Raw genomic sequence first — 17,726 nt, forward strand, 5'->3', positions numbered from 1 at the left:
TAGAATAAATTTTCCCTTAAAAATACTACAATTATCAATTGATAACATTTCGGAAGATAAAATATCTTCAATTGACTTTTTACATCAATCAAAACTATAACAACAGTGTGAGAACTACAGCAAGTATTATGCAACAAACAAGACATCAAAGCCAGCAGGGTCATTAAGATTTCTTCCAATATGGTTTTATACTACATGTTGTGACTAGGTTAATACTGGATCCAGTTGAACTAGCAGCTATTTAATATATTGCATATTAGCCAGCGAGTCGATTTTGCGCTTGTCTGAACTATTTCAAAGAAACCAAAAATGTATTGAAAAGTTCCATTAATCCCAGCGTACTGTTGCTTATATTTCTAATACGAGTGTACGAACATATCATCTTCAAAAAAATTCCGACTGGCAGCAATGACGATACTGATAGCATACGTCACATTCTATTATGCTTACTTGAACTTTTTTTACGATTACTTTTAACAATTTTTATTTGGATCGAACTAATAATTTTACGCCCCAAACTACTCCCGCCCTTTTGAATTTGCTTTCCTGGGACGAAAAGAAAAAACTGTTGGCTCGTTGTGGCGCCCTCTATACAATAGATTTTACACTGAACCTTTAATAGGAGTAGAAACTGTAGTTTTCTATAAAAATTCAACTGATAAGTGTTTTTATCGGCTTTTTTTATGGCGAATATTACTAAATTCGCTTAAGCCAGCGGCATGGCAAACATAAAAATTTCGGAAAGTGGCGTTCTATGGCGGATAGAACTTAAAATCTGGTTTTAAATCGAGTTTTGAACATTTTTCCATGAAACGCTCTCTGAAAAAAGGGCAACCAGCAGCGTCGCAGGAAGTAGCGACGCTGACGGAGACATCATCAATGAATTCTCTTGGCTTCTACAAAAATACAGACTGAAGCTGATAACATATTGATTTTTGTAAACGTTTGTTGAACCAATCAGAGTGTAAGAAGTATTTTTAAAGGGTGAGGTTGTCTGGTTTTTTTGATCTAGTGCAAACTATCTAAATGTGACGTGATAGCCGGGTTTAATATTTATAGCGAGCGAAAGCTCGCTGAGCAAAGCCCATGCAGGTGGCTACTCTTTTTCGTGAGTCCACCACTTTACTGGGTGAGGGAATGGAAACAGGCGGAGGAGGACCACCATCGGACACTACAGGCCCTCCCGGCCAGTTGGCCTATGAAAATTATAACCATCCAGTAAATTATCAGCATAAATATAAGCTGTAAGTATCCCAGAAGTATTTCCCAAGTTGCCGTGCAGGCCTGTACTGGCATATGTAAACAATCAAAAGGGTGATTTCTGCTTCATTTAGAAGCATGTTTCACTCAAATGACATCAATTGGGAGGTATAAACAGATTATGTCCATGGCCTTCCCAGGTTTATTTTGGGCCATTGGTGTCCAATTATACTAAGATTTCATTTCACCATCCAAGTTTTAGCTTGTCCTCGTAAGACAGCCTGAGGGCTTTGCTTCAACAATGTTATTCATGCTTTAAACATTCAAAATCATTCATTGAGCTGAGTTATAAGATTTTTTTCCAATGTGCAATATCTGAATGAGAGGAAATTCAGGCCTATCCCACGATTGGATAGAGATTGATCCCCTTGAAAAAAAGGGATATACATACATTGGATTGAAATTTCAATTAGACTCAACGTTTCAACTCAATCCTGTGCTTCAAATGGCTTGGACTGAGGTGAAGCCGATGAAATGCAGGGCTGGGCAATATTCAATCTATTGTCACATTTCGTGTCACAAGAAGTTGTCACGTGACAAACTGAAATTGAGCTGTCACAATTTAAAGGAAAATTAGGACAAATTGGTCAAATTCGCCCTAAAATGCCATGTCAAGGTCTGTAGAGCAAAGTTTAACTGCATGTGGGAAACATAACTGGAACTGATTTATTTTTGTACCTACATAAGTGAAGGAAATAATTTGAAAATGTAATGCGAATGCAAAAATGTACAAGGGGCCCATTTTAGAATGGGCGTGTGTAGTTGAGGTGGAATTCTCAGGCAGTTTTCTTAGCGACCCCGTACGTTTGAAATAATGTTCAGCCTATAATTCTACCTGCATCTTGTAACTTTTGTGTTTTAAAATTTCTCTACTTGCACGAGGCTCTGAGGTGAATGCTGGCCAGGAAAACGTGGGGGCCTCGGGTATAGAGCAAAATTTATTAGCATTTTTATTGAAAAGTTAGTTTGAGTTAGATCTCCCAAATGGTACTAAGCATAGACACAGATATTGCCATGTTGCAAAACTTTAATAAAAAAACACGAATTTTATGAAAAGCCCCTGCGACGTTTTTTGTAGACCGAAAGCTGCAGACACTCAATTAAGTTCCGAGATATCTTCCACCGGCTTTAAGTCGCGTTACAATGGAAGACTATTTTTCATTAACACAGAGGTGCGAAAACCATTTACGTAAATCCACAATATTGAAAATGTGTATCTCATGGAAAGCTGCCGATTCGGTTGTTCATCGTTTAGTCACCTCAAAATTTAATTGATTTGCGTTGAGATGCGGCGTTCTTGCGTTTCCTCAAGACAATCTTCTTGGACATCTGGTGTGCGTCAGGGGTCAATTTTTGGCCCCTCGCTCGTTCCTCTGCATACACGCGATGTAAGCCATGTAGCGGAGTGGTATCAAGCCCGCTTTTAGGCGGACGACACCCAGCTCCTCAATCTTTTCAGTCCTGCTTCAGACAGCGACCTGGCGGTGCATTTTAGCTCGGATTCAGGCAATATTCTTAATTATTCCTGAGATTTTGTGTTGGGTAATTAATGTCACTTATCCTGAAGTGCTGCTTTTTTGCGTTCTCACAGTGTGTCGTTTTTTACGGGAGTATTTATAACTGAGATTAGATGGGTGGCATCTCCGCTTCGTCGGCGGTGCTCGGAATTTGGGTGTTTGCTGTGATACAAAACTTGGATTTAGTGCTCATATTTCGATTCTATTTAAAGGGCCACATCTAACACTCGAAACTCTTTGTGCAAATAAGCAAATCCGAAATTTTGAGGTGAGGAAAAAAACTGTGCGTTCTTTCTTTTGTCGGGCCTACGGTGTTGTTTCACTCGTGTTGTGATCCAGCTGCGTCTGCAAAAAGAATCAAAATAAACGTTGTATAATCATGTCTCGGAGCGACCGTCTTGTCTGAATCCGTGTACAAATATTTACTGCTTCTATCAATATATAAATTGTGCACTTTTCTGCCTCCATATTTGATATCTAAACTGATTTCTCGGGTTGTTGCATTGCGTTCCTGAAGTTTGTGTATGCCATGTTAGTCGAACTCTTTGTATTAGCGCGGCTGCACATACACTGCAGATCACATCTACGACGGGTCCTCTCGACGTTTTCAAATCGGAGGACTTGGGACATTCCTTAAGAAGACCATGCTGGAGATGCAACAGGGTTGGCGTGCTCCTGTATGTGCACGGGGGGCATTTTCCAATCGATTTGATTTGATTTTTCTGGGATGGTTTCGTGTTATTGCGAATGCCTTTCTGGCAATGAGGAGAGGGCCTGAAAGCCGTTTCGGAGCGTTTCCTTTTGCCGACGTACAGTGCGTTCAAAATTATTGCGCTTTACGACGAGAGGCCACGTGTCGAGGTTGTAGCGTTCCTGACAAAATGGCGATTCTTGGGGGTTTTAAGATTCCTCGAAGGGGTCCGTGAGTGAACGCATTGGGGACGATAATTGATTAAAAAAAAGGCGCAGGAGGGCGTTTTGCTTGGTGAGGGCAATTATTGTCATTATCCGTCATTTTTGTGGGAAACACGTTTTAGTACGTACCCGTCTACGCCTGTACTGATACTGGCAGGATTGCTGCTTGCAACTCCTTTTGTTTAATCCACGTACACGTTTCACAACTTTTTTTTTTAATTTTATTTGTTGCGTTCTTCGTTTATTATATCAAAGAAACAAATAAAGCTTTTGAAAGTGGCCCATAATCTCTCTATTTTCCAAAAAGCAAAAATCTGCCTTGGCACGTTCCGAGATGCCGGCCCGAGCACCTTGAAAATCCCATTTTTGTCCGGTACCCGGTCCGATCTCATTTCTCGATGGGTTGGCCGGATTTTACAAACCATTACCCGTTACAATTCTAAGATAAACTGGGCCGTAGGATTGCCTCTCGACTTAAAATACCATTAAGATGCACGTTTTTAAAGACCATATCAACCATAAACTGAAACCCAGAGGCTTTGTGCCGCTGAGCATAACTTCAAACTAACAATTTCTTTGTTGCCAAACCACGATGGGTTCTAATGCGATTTAAATTCATATTTCATGTCCGTTTAATAAAACCGACGAGGTTTTTATTTTGAAATTAATTGCAACTTCCCAAAATCCGTAAAATTAAAACTAATTTGTGCATATTGCACACAATACTCGAATGATGCACACAATACACAATAACAGTACTGTTTTTTATTCAATGATAATGCATTTAGAAGAACGATAGAGCCCTCACGATTATTTTAATTACGTTGGAGCAGTCACACAACCATTTGAATTCGAGTATAATGTACAAATTAATTGTAATATCGAGTATTCTTTGCATGCAGTGCTATATCGTTCAAAGCTTTTCCAGTAACATGAAACTGGAAGCTCATGACGACGGCTATGAAACCAGCGCAGATCTACTGATGAACACTGCCAATGTCAATCACAACCATGAAGTAAAGCGAGAAAAGATGGAAGACCCCTATAGTTTCATTGATGACGATCCCATTCCTATGCTGGCCGCAGCTCAAGGACCACCGCATATCATACATGCAATGCCTCCTATGAACCCCATGTTGCCAGGTCCTAAAAAACGAGGAAGGAAAAAGAAGATTAAATCTGAGTAAGTGGAACGTGTCAGATCTGATGCGAGGAGGAGGTCAAATGCGGTTTTTGACTGATGCGTTTTCGTTGCGCTTAAGGAAACTCGGTGATCGGTTTCTGAAAGTATCAATTCGGTAATTCCCATAACGATTAGCTTTGCTTGGTTGAAAATCCATTTCGGACACGTCACTTGCGCACCCGAAACGACGCCTGCGTGCCATCCCGAGCTTAAGTCACGGTGCTACGTTCACGGAGAGAAAGGACGTTCGGTTCTCGGTCGAATTTGCAAAATCTCTATGCGCCTCTGAATTTAGAGTGTTACGGGTAATTGTTTTGCTTCGTCCCACATTTTCGTGATTAATTTTCGTTTTTCTTTTTGCAATTCATCACATAGGGTGATTCATGTTTTGGTGGCGAATCTTACTTATTAAACACCATCTCTATAAGTACCTTGATCCACTAGTGGTCCATCCGCAGTGTCTGGATTTTCTGTAATTCTAGTCTGGCCAACCCTTGCAGATGTTGGGGTCTCGTTTTGTGTCACAGAAGTAGCCCTGCACTTCCCTTAAGGCAAATATTTCGTCTCCCTTCGCTCTGGGCAGCATTGGACACCCCCATCTTTTTTATTTGTACAATTACAGCGTACAAAGAGAGAGGCGCATTTGGACATTATTTCTTTAATATCTTTTCAAGGTCCCTCGCACCCTTTACAGGTTATCCAAAAATTTAATGGCCCCAACGAGTGTTTTACTGTCGAAGTTCCTAAACCTAATTTTGCGTTTTATTGTTAATCTCAGTTTGGGACAGCGATTGCGGCATTTCCTTTCGAGCACGTCCGTGTGCAGGTGGGCCCGCGGTATCGAAATGGCTTCTTAACCCTATATACAAGGTGTCCGGAAATAGCGGGCGTGTGTTTCCAGAGGTCACCTCTTGAGTTAAAGTTCGGCGATTGTCCAAAGAAATGTCGCAGACGCTTCTTCGTAGAAGACACAGAACTGCTTTAGTTTTTAGGGTATTAAGTCGAAACCGTGTCTCGGCGAAACATTAACGTTCCATTAACAAACACGATAATCGAGCATGGGGCATTTTTTCTTTTTCAGACCGATAGATTTCAGTCAGGAATTAAACGGAGGAATCTTACGGCCTGTTAAAGAACGCAAAAAACACGATAGGTTTAATGGAATGCCAGAGGAAGAGGTGTCAAAGAGGACCTTGCCAGATCACATTACTGAAAATTTAGATATTATAATTGTAAGTACATAATGCCCTCAATCAGGGGAATCTCCGTTTCAGCGTACTTCAAAACATTATTTGCTAGATGTTAATTTAATTGGCTCATTATGTATATTTAAGATTGTCAACTTTTAATGTCGTTAACTGAAAAATAGCATATTTGAATAATAAAATGACATCATTAAGAAGCTATTCCTAATGACTTAATAATCTATTTTCAAAACGTTTATTCTCATCGAAATTTTATGCCCTTCCAAACTCCTTTTAATTTAATATCATACTCTCGTAGATTGGAATTAATCCAGGACTTTTTGCCGCCTATAAAGGACATCATTATGCAGGACCTGGCAATCACTTTTGGAAATGTTTGTACTTATCTGGACTTACTCCACAGCAAATGTCAGCCGACGAGGATTATAAACTACTTCAGGTAAAATTGCGAAACGGTCTTGATGCATGAAATTGGAATCAACTACTCCGTCAATTTGGTCATTGTTAGTGGGGACGAAGCGGGAATTTTAGCGAAATTATTTTGCGATTGCTCATCATAAGTAAGCAATAACAATGAATATTGCCTCGGTTTTACCGGTAAAAATGTAAGAGGCGTGCTGCTCCGAGCAGCCGTCGTTTCCATTCACCATTTTCTCAGTGTTGCTCCTCCTAGCTGCGACCCATTTTTTGTGTGACTCCACACCCAGAGTGATCGTCACCTTGCTTAGATCAGACCTCGTGCGCGCTCCTCTAATTTAAAAATGTGGATCGAAACTTTAAAGTGTTAATTTGCAGGTTGGCATTGGTTTCACGAATATGGTTCAGCGTGCAACAAAGGGTAGTGCAGATTTAACTCGCAAAGAAATTAAGGAAGGTAGCCAAATTCTTTTAGACAAATTAAGGAAATTTAGGCCTAAAATTGCCGTATTCAACGGCAAATTGATTTACGAAGTATTTTCTGGGAAAAAAGACTTCAAATTTGGCAGACAGTCAGATTTAGTAGAAGGCACAAACACGGTGAGATTTCCTAACTTTTATTAAAGCCACGAGTAGTTGAACATTTTACAGTGCGTATATATCGACGTTTTTCCATTTCAGCATATGTGGGTGATGCCCTCATCTAGCGCGAGATGCGCACAGCTTCCACGAGCAGCAGATAAGGTGCCATTTTATGCGGCGTTGAAAAAGTTTCGTGATTATTTAAACGGATTAATTCCGGAAATAGACGAATCTGAAATGGTTTTCACCGAACCTAAAGTAAAGTCTTGTTACGAGGCAGGACCGAAGGCGGAACTGTATCCAGAGCTCACCGACATTAGCAACGCTGTGATTAAAACTGAGGACGGAGAGATAATACCCTGCAAAAAGAAGAGAGGGCGACCAAGGAAAATTAAAGTAGAAGGTGAAGAACCTCCTCCGAAGCCAATTGTAAGGAAACATCCTCCACCCAGTAGCAATAACTGCGGAGATTTTCCTAAAAAGAAAAGAGGCCGGCCTAAAAAAGTGAAAATGGACAATGTCGAGGTGGTGGGGCGAATGGAGAACAACGGACAGGTTAATATACCGCAGTGTTTTTCGAGTCCATCGCCCATCCAATCACCTAACAATTTTTATCCGGTCGGACCCGCAATGACTCCACCTAATAGTACACCTAACATGTATAATTCTCAACCTCCGGTTTACAACCAGTCACCCAGACCTCCGTTTAGCCAGTCGCCGAGACCAACTTACAGTCAGTCTCCTCGGCCCCCGTATAGTCAAAGTCCGAGACCGGCGTATACGCAGTCGCCAAGACAACAATACAATCAATCTCCGAGGCAATACAGCAACTCACCACGGCCTCCGTACTCACCTAGGCCACATTCTCAACCTTTTACACACTCAGATCTCAGTTCGGAGATAAGTGCAGCAATCAGTTCGGAACAACTGGGATCTCCAGGGTCACCAATAGGTCCCCCAGATTTTGATCCGCCGACAAGTATGGCAGAAGAAGCAGAATGCCAGCTGAGTCCCACGCAATCTACGAATAGCGAGAATCCGCACCATTATCACATGAGTCCGGCTGCGTCCGTTAACGGCGAACCTCCACCACACTCGTACCATTATCAGTCGTACAATATGGAACCGCCACCACAGGAGCAGGCACAATACACTACTCCTCAGCAAAAGCATCAAGATATTGCTGCGAAAAGTTTGTCTGGACTAGAGTCTCTAGTTGACCAAATTCCGAGTATTACCGAAGGCGAGGCACCTTTAAACGAAGCCTCTGATCAGTATTCGAATAGCTACTCTACTGCGTCCGCGAGGGCTAGTCCGGTTTCTTACAATTACCCTTCGGCCGGGTACCCCTTGTACTCCCCCGCTCCTGCATGGAATGCGCCCTATGACACAATGGCCATAAGTTATCCTCAAATCCCTTACCCTCAAAGCTACACGCCCACAATTCACGTCCCCAATCCTAATTATCCCTATTATGGTTACCCTCAACCTGCCCCCCCTCACCCACCGGGCTATCCACCGTACTTGGGAGGGTTTTGATTGGTTTCTGTCACTGTGTTTTAATGTTGTGTACCTGTAAAATATTTTCGGCTAGTACCTAGCAAGTCTGTCCGCTTCAGTATATAGTATGGGAAATTTTAATGTTTTCACTTGGAAAATGAACGTATTTCATCGCTCCCGCGGCGGTTACTTCAACGATATGGATGGTGGGATTCAGAGCGTGTTATCATAACGTCAAACATAGCTCTTCTGTTAACATCTAGGCGTCGAGTTCCGCTAGAAACCCATGTGATCGTAGAGTTTTTTGAAGAACAATCCCCGTATCTGAGGTCAGTTTTGGCCACAGCCTCGTGGAGCTGGCAGTTTTCGTTTACCCGCACATTATACCGAGGCCACGCGGAGATCACGCCTACATGCCGTCAAGTGAGCCGTGTTGAGCGTTTAACTTTACGTTAACTGTCCCAAAACTCGCTATTCATACTTGATGTCCGGTGGGCAGTACAACAATTTTGGATTGTTTTTGAATTAGTACAAAAAAATCTAATTGTTATTAATTTGTCCTGATGGTTCGGTTAATTGTTGTACTTGGCAAATTAATAATTGCCTTCCACTTGCCTAATAAATATTGATATATAATTTTAGTGTAGTTACAATTGTTCGCTTGCTATCACAATTAAAAGTTGTATAAGAATCTCTTGGAGTCGGAGGGAAACATTACGTGAGCACGCTCACAGTAAGAGACTGCTAGTTAATACGCCAGGTTGCGCATTTCGGTGGGATATTAATCCCGACGTTGTTTATTATTTTTTAGCGATTGAATATTATGGACAAGTCAAACGTACTTTAGTACTTTTGATTTTCAGTTTATTTAGAATTAAGGCTACGCTATATGTTTATCGTGTTAAGTACCCGTTAAACGGCCAGTAATCTGCTATAATACGTAACTATGTGTACCAAAATGTGCAATAATCATTTTCCAAGTACAGATTGGATTTATTGGTTTATTTGTTCAAGTTTCCCATATTAAAATATGGTCACTTGCATTTTGAAACAAGAGACTTGCACAGGGTAAATGGTGATATTTATTGTCATAAGTATTTTCTCTAAAATTTGAATGTTACTTAGACCATCAGTCGAATCTCAAATCGATCGTATGTCGGCCATTTGAGGGTCAGCCCCGGACTATTAACATTGTTTTCCCTTGTTTTATTTGTTAAGACGTTGCCACAGTTATGCATTCTGTATATGTTGGAGTTTTGTTGAGCGTTACTAAGGCTGTTAATGAAATAGGTTTAATTACTTTTATATTGGTGTGGTTGTACGATCGGGGAGGCTCTAGATTCGGTTCCTGTACATTCTGAAAGTTGAAATTATTCCACAGTCGACAGAAGACTCCGCGCGCCGGGTTCTGTGAACGTTTAGTTTTGCTCCGGGAAGGATCTTGACCGACACATATGGATAATTCAAAATATCCCTGTGTGGCTTTTAAGTCGGCCCCGAAAAGGAAACACAAACGTCAATAAGTACCGCATAAGGACTGATATTTGGAGCCCCCTGACTAGTAGCAATAAAACGGCTGGAACTGGCAGACACATCTTCCTAAATGTGGCCATAGCTTAGGTATGCAGATTAAGCTATTTCTGTTCTGAAAATTTGGCTTTGCATGAAAGTTGACAGAGACCTTGTATTTAATACCTATTATTCTCTAAATGGTGGCACTTCCGATTATACCTTTATTTTGAAATGGAGCACTCTATATATATATTATGTTGTTGAAGTCGTCTACGAATTATGTTTATTTCGGCAATATCGACAAATGGAATATTATGATCTTTGTGCTTGGGCAGTAATTTCTAAGCGTTACGTTCGAGATAATGCTTCCTAAAATGGCAAAAGTATATAGTGTACGTACTTTAAACCTGTTCTACATGTAGTGTGAAATATCTGCGGTACCGCACGAAATTCGTTAAACGGGGAAATTCACATGTGTAATTCGGCCCATCTTGTTTCGACAAGTTAAGTCTAGAAAATGAAGCATCCTCGGGTCGCATTTTGCTCGAATTCCGCGTAACATGGCGAATCATTCGTTGTAGTTCTAGTATGATCTCCATTGTGTCAAGAACTCGAGAATGAATCGATCAAACGAAAGGTTTTCCCCGACGCGTAACGAGTTTTGGCCACACTGCATGGGGTTTACATCTGGAAATGCCCCCATCTTGGTTGGTATTTTTAATTGTTAACTTTCATATATAAGTGGTGACATTTTTTTCCAATGCACCAGTTGAAACATCCACTAGAAAAGGCTGAGACCACTACTTGAAATGCAGTTATTTGAAAATTTAACTTGATGTGTTAAATTTCGATTATCGAGTCGAGGGAGGTGTGAAACCAGGTACAGCACACCAGCAGACCCCCATACGTAACAGTGAGGGATTTTGGAAATGTGTTATCACATAACCATGATTATTGTTGTTTTTCGCATGCTCGTGGATGCACGATTTGCTTTTTCGTTTTAAACGGTGAATGTAATTGTTATTGATAGCTAATTATTCCTCCACACTCGTAAGAATATCGTGTCTTGTTATTTCTATTGCATTTTGCCATCTCTGAGCGCAGGAATAATTTCAACACAAATCGAATCGGCCCTTTCTTGAGTGACAAATCCAAAATCTCTCTATTATCATGAACTTCATATTTGTAAGTCAGTGTAATGGGTACCTTCAGAAAAATGCCCGTCTTGTAACGGATATAACATATTATATACTTCCAGAGCATTAATATTGTTCGTGATGTTCGACAACACAATAATTTTGTACCTAAATTCGTCACTTTGAATCGGTGTCTTTCTTAAAATTCTTAGTTCGGCCTCCTGTAATTGTGTGTGTAAGTTGATTTCATACTCAGTCAAGAAGGAAGTTAATGCTAATACATATCCCAGTTGTTTTCACCAGTTATGTAACACTCGAATCTAGTCATCTGAATCTAGTCTCTTAAAGTTAAATAATATAAGAAAGATTTTGTTTATTTCTCTATGCGTATACTGCAGATTTTTTTCTATGAAACTTAAATTGTCTGTGTCTATATCTAGGGCTCCAGTAATTTCGGAGTTGAAAAATTATTTTAGAGTTATTTTAATTATAAATTGAATTACTGTACCATAACGATTACTGTAATAAGGTCCTGTAACCCTAGTGTATTAAGTAATTTTAAACATAAATTTGGATTTGAGGAAACTTTGCTCTCGATGAGGATATAAATGGTCGCCACTCAAATTGCAAAACGACTTTTTAGTGCAGTTCTGAAGCTTCATATTTTGAAAACAATAGTTGTGTTCACTGTAGCTTTAGGACGTCCAGATTTCATGAGAAATTATGTGTTCCTACACGGTGGTCGCCACCACCACGGACTTCTTTTGTAGCGGTTCCGTTGCATTTTTGTAAAATAATTTCACATTGTTTTTTATACTTCTATTTGTTTCCAATATACGGGGACTTCTCAACTGAAATGGTCTGCGCCTAATTCAAACGGTTTTCACGTTTGTAGCTCTTGCAGGAAGTCCTTGCACTGGGTAGAAGGGCGCTCGAAATCGCAGGTGCTAGTGGAGAAGGCTGGGGACGAGTCTCCTGAGAAAGTCGGAAAAACTGGGTATTACTTACATTTCGGACGTTCAACGAAATTTAACAAATGAACAAATAAAGAAATTAGGTAAGAAATCGAAACTATAAGCAAAAAACTTATCTCACAAATTATTTAATAGTAAATATGGAGCCAATTTATATATGATACCGTGTTCCCTTTCAATTGACCCACGCAACCTCCTCACTATTCTTACGTAAGTTTAATGGATTTTGACCCATTAGGAACATGTTCGTTTAGTTTCCCTTTGTATTGGTTGGCCAATTAAGTTATTACTCAGTACAGTGAATCGCATAAATAGCGGAGGTAAATTTAACTACGATATTAGCGACTCAAAATGTTCGAACATCTCACTTTTCTCTGAATGTTCGTCTGCATGTTCCCATCTCCCATGTGCTGCTATATTTGTGTATTCTCCTATTTGTGTCTCCGTTTGCAACTGTGCTCGCTCTCATCTCTCCCTAAGTGTCCACGTGCGCGCGCGCGCGCGCCTTTAACAGTCCCGTATTCTCTGGCAGGTGGTACTATGGCATTTTTCTTTCGAGTACTCGATCTTTATACGTGTTCAATGATAACGATATAAGTGTTCAATGTATTGATGCGTCTCGAAACGGAACTCACACCAAATCAGTAAGCGGGTTGAAACCTAAATTAAACGTTTGTCGGCAAGTTTGCCCATTCGCTCGGATAGTTCCATGTTTTTGCAATTCACTGTACGATGATTGTCCAACATCTAGATTAGGACCTATTATTTGTAAAATATCGTCAAATTTCTAAAGTAAAAGTGTTTTATTATATAAACATGGTTTGATTTTTTAGAGAACCATACACATTTATCGGGGAAGATTAGTTAAAACTGTACACTTGACGCGAATAGCAGTATATGTTAAAATGCTGATATTATTCCAAGTAATGTTTCGTCATTGACATGCAGCGATGACAAAAAAAGCCGTCGCCCTATAGACAATGTTCTAAAGTGAAAGGACGGACTCAGACCTCACCGTCTCTCAGTTAGTCATTGGGCGAAGGTGGTATGCCTACTTAGCAGCTACGTACGCGACGATCAATAATTTCGCGCATGTGTCCGGAAGCCGTTTACCTGATGCTTTTGACATTTGACACCCTTTGTGATCTTTCACCTGTCCGTTTGACAAGATGACAAGCAAAAAAATTGATTTTCTTTATTTCTATATTCTATACATCATATAATATTTCGTTGTTTTACATTTTACTAGTTAAAACGAATTAAATTAAATTAAAGTCTATTAGATCTCTAATCGTAACTTCGGAACTTAAATTCTGTGAGGTATCAAACTCATAGTGAAAAAATGGCCCAGACCAACACTGAGGTTCCTATAAAAACTGAGAAGAAAAAGGATACGGAAGAGGAGAAAAATGAGTTGGTACGTAGATTTTCTAGGACATTTGAACTATAATTGGCACTGCCCCGTTACATTTCAGTCTGAGGAGGATAAGCAATTGCAAGACGAACTAAATCTTTGTGTCGAAAGACTAACAGTAAGTTAACCTTAAAACTGAAAATTGTCTAGTCATAGCTTATTTTGAAGCCTAACATCAAAATATCTTTCAGGAAAATGACCAAAATTTGTATTTGTCAGCTCTTAATGTCCTCGGCACAAAGATCAGAGCTTCGACAACATCAATGACTTCAGTTCCAAAACCTTTAAAATTTATGCGTCTCCATTATGATACAATGAAGGAGATATATGAAAAAATCAAAAACCCTCAAGTCAAGAGTGTCTGTGCTGATATCGTTTCAGTGTTAGCCATGACCATGGGTTCAGGGAGAGAATGTTTGAAATACAGGTTGTCTTCAGACCTGGATAAAATTGGAGAATGGGGACATGAGTATGTCAGGTATGTCCCTGTTTTAGGGTCACCATAATTGGTGCTGCATCAGTACACACAAAAATTTCAAACTTAGACATTCCCTGTATGTTAATGTTGGGCAGTTGAAGGAACAATCCAATTGTTTTTCTAAGAACACTAAAACTTTTTTAGGCACTTGTCTGGAGAAATTGCTGGTGAATGGGGGGAAAAAGATATTGATGACAAGGACTTAGAGGACAAGTTGATTCAGTTGACTAAACAAATAGTCCCTTACAATATAGCTCATAATGCTGAAGCAGAGGCATGTGATTTGCTTATGGAAATTGAAAGGCTTGATCTTTTGGAGAAATATGTTGATGAGAACATTTATCCTAGAGTTTGTTTATATTTAACGAGGCAAGACTTAGTGTCAGTATATTTCTTGCCTCTTGTCTAATATTGTTCTTTCTTACAACAGCTGTGTCCCTTATGTTGCCGATCCAGAAAACACAACTTTATTACAAACTGCTTTGCTCCTGTTCAGAAAATTCAATCAATATCCTCAAGCCTTGCGTTTGGCTTTACAATTGAATGATCATGCACTTATAGAAGAAATTTTTTTATCATGCAAGGATATGTAAGTATATTGATCATTAACCTAAAACTTCTGTGAAAGTTCAAGGATGACCACATGAACTAATATGTTTATTTATTTATGTTCAAGACAAGCTTATGTTTTAATTGTTAAAAAAATTACCCACTATATGAACTAATCTAAACCACCAATAACTAAATAACCTTCAATTTCAGAACAGTCCAGAAACAGCTAGCCTTTATGTTAGGCCGCCAGCAGATCTACATAGAAATTCCTGATACCACCCCTGAATATGAAGACCTCACAGAAATAATGGCCAACTGCCACTTAAACAATCATTTCTTAAACTTAGCAAGGGAGTTAGATATTATGGAACCTAAAACTCCTGAAGACGTTTATAAGTCGCATTTAGAGAACACAAGACCGTCATTTGGTGGAAGCCAGGTCGACTCTGCAAAACAAAATTTAGCTGCTAGTTTCGTAAACGGCTTCGTAAATGCCGCTTTCGGCCAAGACAAGCTGCTAATGGAAGACGGCAATAAGTGGCTTTACAAAAATAAAGACCACGGCATGTTGAGTGCCACAGCAACGCTTGGGCTGGTTTTGTTGTGGGACGTCGACGGTGGCTTAACTCCAATTGACAAATACTTGTATTCCTCTGAAGATCACATTAAATCGGGAGCGCTCCTTGCTTGTGGTATTGTTAACTGTGGAGTTAGAAACGAGTGCGATCCAGCTCTAGCTCTGCTAAGTGACTATGTGTTACATAACGCGCCCATAATGCGCATTGGAGCCATATTGGGATTGGGATTGGCATATGTCGGTTCCAACAGAGATGCGGTGCTCGGCTTGTTATTCCCAGTCTTTTCTGACCCAAATTCGAATATGGAAGTTGTGGCCATTGCAGCGTTGGCCTGCGGTTTGATTGCAGTCGGCTCTGGTAATTCACAAGTGACAACAACACTCATGCAAACTTTGATGGAGAAATCTGAGGAGGACTTGAAGAAAGATACTTACGCCCGCTTTCTGCCGTTGGGGCTTGGATTGTGCCATTTGGGGAAACAGGAGAGCATTGAGACTATCATAGCAGCCTTGCAAGTTATACCAGAACCGTTTAGGTAAGTCCTGAGCACATAATGAAGGGAAAGCGGACTTCCTTTCGATATTTCTTTTCAAGTAGTTCGGATTATTTTTGTCAAAATTCCAGAGATGCATGAGGTTGAGTACGATTTTTTGCCAAAATGTCCTCTTTGCATTTTAGAGTGCAACTTTGGTAATCATTACGTTGTGGTGTATCTTTGAAAAACATCGAATTTTGCAGATCTATGGCCACAACTATGGTAGACATCTGTGCCTACGCAGGAACTGGAAATGTATTAAAAGTACAGCATTTGCTTCACATCTGCTCGGAACATTACGAAGGGGCTGAAGCCTCAGACAAAGACAAAAAAGACAAAGATAAAGATAAGAAAGAGAAAACTGAGGACAAGGAAAAAGACCTCTCAGCCAAACAAGCCATCGCAGTTATCGGCATTGCTTTAATCAGCATGGGTGAAGACATCGGCAGCGAGATGGCTTTCAGAACTTTCGGTCATTTGCTTCGCTATTGCGAACCTGTCATAAGAAGAGCTGTTCCCCTGGCATTGGGCCTTATCTCAGTATCTAATCCGAAATTAAGCATATTAGACACCCTAAGCAAGTTCTCGCACGATAGCGATTCAGAAGTAGCCCACAACGCAATTTTCGCAATGGGATTAGTGGGTGCTGGCACAAACAATGCGAGATTAGCCGCAATGTTGAGACAATTGGCTCAATATCATGCGAAAGATCCAAATAATCTATTCATGGTTCGCATAGCACAAGGACTGACACATTTAGGTAAAGGAACTTTGACGCTTAGCCCATATCATAGCGACCGACAACTCATGAATCCTGTAGCTGTTGCTGGTTTGTTAGCAACGATTGTTGGATTTTTGGATGTTAAAAACAGTAAGTATTGACGATGTTGAAAGGTGTGACAGGCGTCCATTTCACTATGAAAGTGCGTTTCTATGTTTTGATTAGGTGTTGCGCCCTGGTTTACACTGTCAACACACTAAACCAACATTTGGTTGAATTGAACTTTTTTGAAATAGCTCTCATCTTAGGTGAGCATTAATTCCAACCCTTGAAGTCCCAGATGAACAGTCGGACTATAAAGTACGCGTGTAAATCTAAATAATTCAGCGGCGGCCTATTTTGAATGCTTCGCAAACAATTACTCCATTTTGATAATTCTATGATGTTTGTTTTATAGTTATCCTTGGAAAATCCCATTACCTTTTGTACACGTTGGCTGCCGCAATGCAGCCCAGAATGCTAGTGACCTTTGATGAAGATCTCAATCCACTTCCAGTTCCTGTTCGCGTTGGACTGGTAAGTATATCGTATTTTCGTGATGCAATTATAATACTTATTCGTGGTGCTAGTAAAAATGTTCCATTTTTTAACACGTACGAACATATACATGCGAAGAAGTGGAACGTGGCCACATTAACAACTCGAATAGGATAAATCAGCGATTATAATTTAGATTGACAAAAATTGAGTACAAACGTATAATTCTATGTTTATTATAGGCAGTCGACGTAGTTGGCCAAGCTGGTAAACCCAAAACCATTACTGGCTTCCAAACTCACACCACTCCAGTGTTGCTCGCACATGGAGAACGGGCCGAATTGGCTACTGAAGAGTACTTATCTCTCACTCCCATTATGGAAGGATTTGTGATACTAAGAAAAAATCCGGACTTTAACCCGTAATGTAGTGCTTAAATTTTAATCTGCTTCTTTTTATAAGTGACAGTAATTATTAAGGCATAAAAGAAGTATACTTTTTACATTAACTAGCCGTATTAGATTTTCCTGTAATTTGTTATCATTTAAATACAAATGGCGTTTCAGTTATAATTTTGAGTGTTAATAATTTGTAAAATAAATATAATGAAAAATGCATCTTTGTTTTTTACTTTTCTAAGCGTGATCGTTCCTGGTTGCAGCGTTAGTCAGTTTTGTTGGTAAAGTTTGAACCTTGAAGTTGCATTGCAG

At 39.9% G+C, this 17,726-nt stretch overlaps 2 protein-coding genes across 4 annotated transcripts; both read left to right on the forward strand.

Moving 5' to 3' along the window:
* Positions 1–688: 688 nt before the first annotated feature.
* Positions 689–12,084, forward strand: Tdg (Thymine DNA glycosylase). Of its 3 annotated transcripts, XM_066302715.1 has the most exons (7): positions 689–984; positions 1,041–1,244; positions 4,612–4,875; positions 5,957–6,107; positions 6,379–6,519; positions 6,876–7,097; positions 7,179–12,084. In XM_066302715.1, exons 2-7 carry the CDS (start codon positions 1,087–1,089, stop codon positions 8,616–8,618), a joined length of 2,376 nt encoding a protein of 791 aa, XP_066158812.1. In that variant the 5' UTR covers positions 689–984; positions 1,041–1,086; the 3' UTR covers positions 8,619–12,084. The 3 variants fall into 3 exon arrangements, with proteins under 3 accessions (XP_066158812.1, XP_066158814.1, XP_066158815.1); XM_066302717.1 differs by having other exon boundaries at positions 690–1,244; positions 4,621–4,875; XM_066302718.1 differs by lacking the exons at positions 689–984; positions 1,041–1,244 and adding an exon at positions 2,887–3,045 and having other exon boundaries at positions 4,621–4,875.
* A 1,266-nt stretch (positions 12,085–13,350) lies between these two features.
* Rpn1 (regulatory particle non-ATPase 1) lies at positions 13,351–17,633 on the forward strand. The gene is made up of 9 exons (XM_066302714.1): positions 13,351–13,618; positions 13,677–13,733; positions 13,807–14,093; positions 14,238–14,462; positions 14,524–14,682; positions 14,856–15,758; positions 15,962–16,629; positions 16,937–17,055; positions 17,259–17,633. The coding sequence occupies exons 1-9, from the start codon at positions 13,544–13,546 to the stop codon at positions 17,439–17,441; spliced, it is 2,676 nt and encodes an 891-aa protein (XP_066158811.1). The 5' UTR covers positions 13,351–13,543; the 3' UTR covers positions 17,442–17,633.
* The last annotated feature ends 93 nt before the right edge of the window (positions 17,634–17,726 follow it).

The sequence above is a fragment of the Euwallacea fornicatus genome, chromosome 3 (assembly GCF_040115645.1).
Source record: "Euwallacea fornicatus isolate EFF26 chromosome 3, ASM4011564v1, whole genome shotgun sequence".
Classification (NCBI taxonomy): domain Eukaryota; kingdom Metazoa; phylum Arthropoda; class Insecta; order Coleoptera; family Curculionidae; genus Euwallacea; species Euwallacea fornicatus.

What these genes read in the sequence shown, in the direction of transcription:
- Tdg (XM_066302715.1), top strand. Translation starts at nt 1,087, where the DNA reads ATGCAGGTGGCTACTCTTTTTCGTGAGTCCACCACTTTACTGGGTGAG. An exon ending in AAAAAGAAGATTAAATCTGA is followed by an intron (nt 4,876 to 5,956) that starts GTAAGTGGAACG and finishes TTTCTTTTTCAG; the next exon opens with ACCGATAGATTTCAGTCAGG. An exon ending in AGGATTATAAACTACTTCAG is followed by an intron (nt 6,520 to 6,875) that starts GTAAAATTGCGA and finishes GTTAATTTGCAG; the next exon opens with GTTGGCATTGGTTTCACGAA.
- Rpn1 (XM_066302714.1), top strand. Translation starts at nt 13,544, where the DNA reads ATGGCCCAGACCAACACTGAGGTTCCTATAAAAACTGAGAAGAAAAAG. An exon ending in AAGAGGAGAAAAATGAGTTG is followed by an intron (nt 13,619 to 13,676) that starts GTACGTAGATTT and finishes GTTACATTTCAG; the next exon opens with TCTGAGGAGGATAAGCAATT. An exon ending in TGGGGACATGAGTATGTCAG is followed by an intron (nt 14,094 to 14,237) that starts GTATGTCCCTGT and finishes AAACTTTTTTAG; the next exon opens with GCACTTGTCTGGAGAAATTG.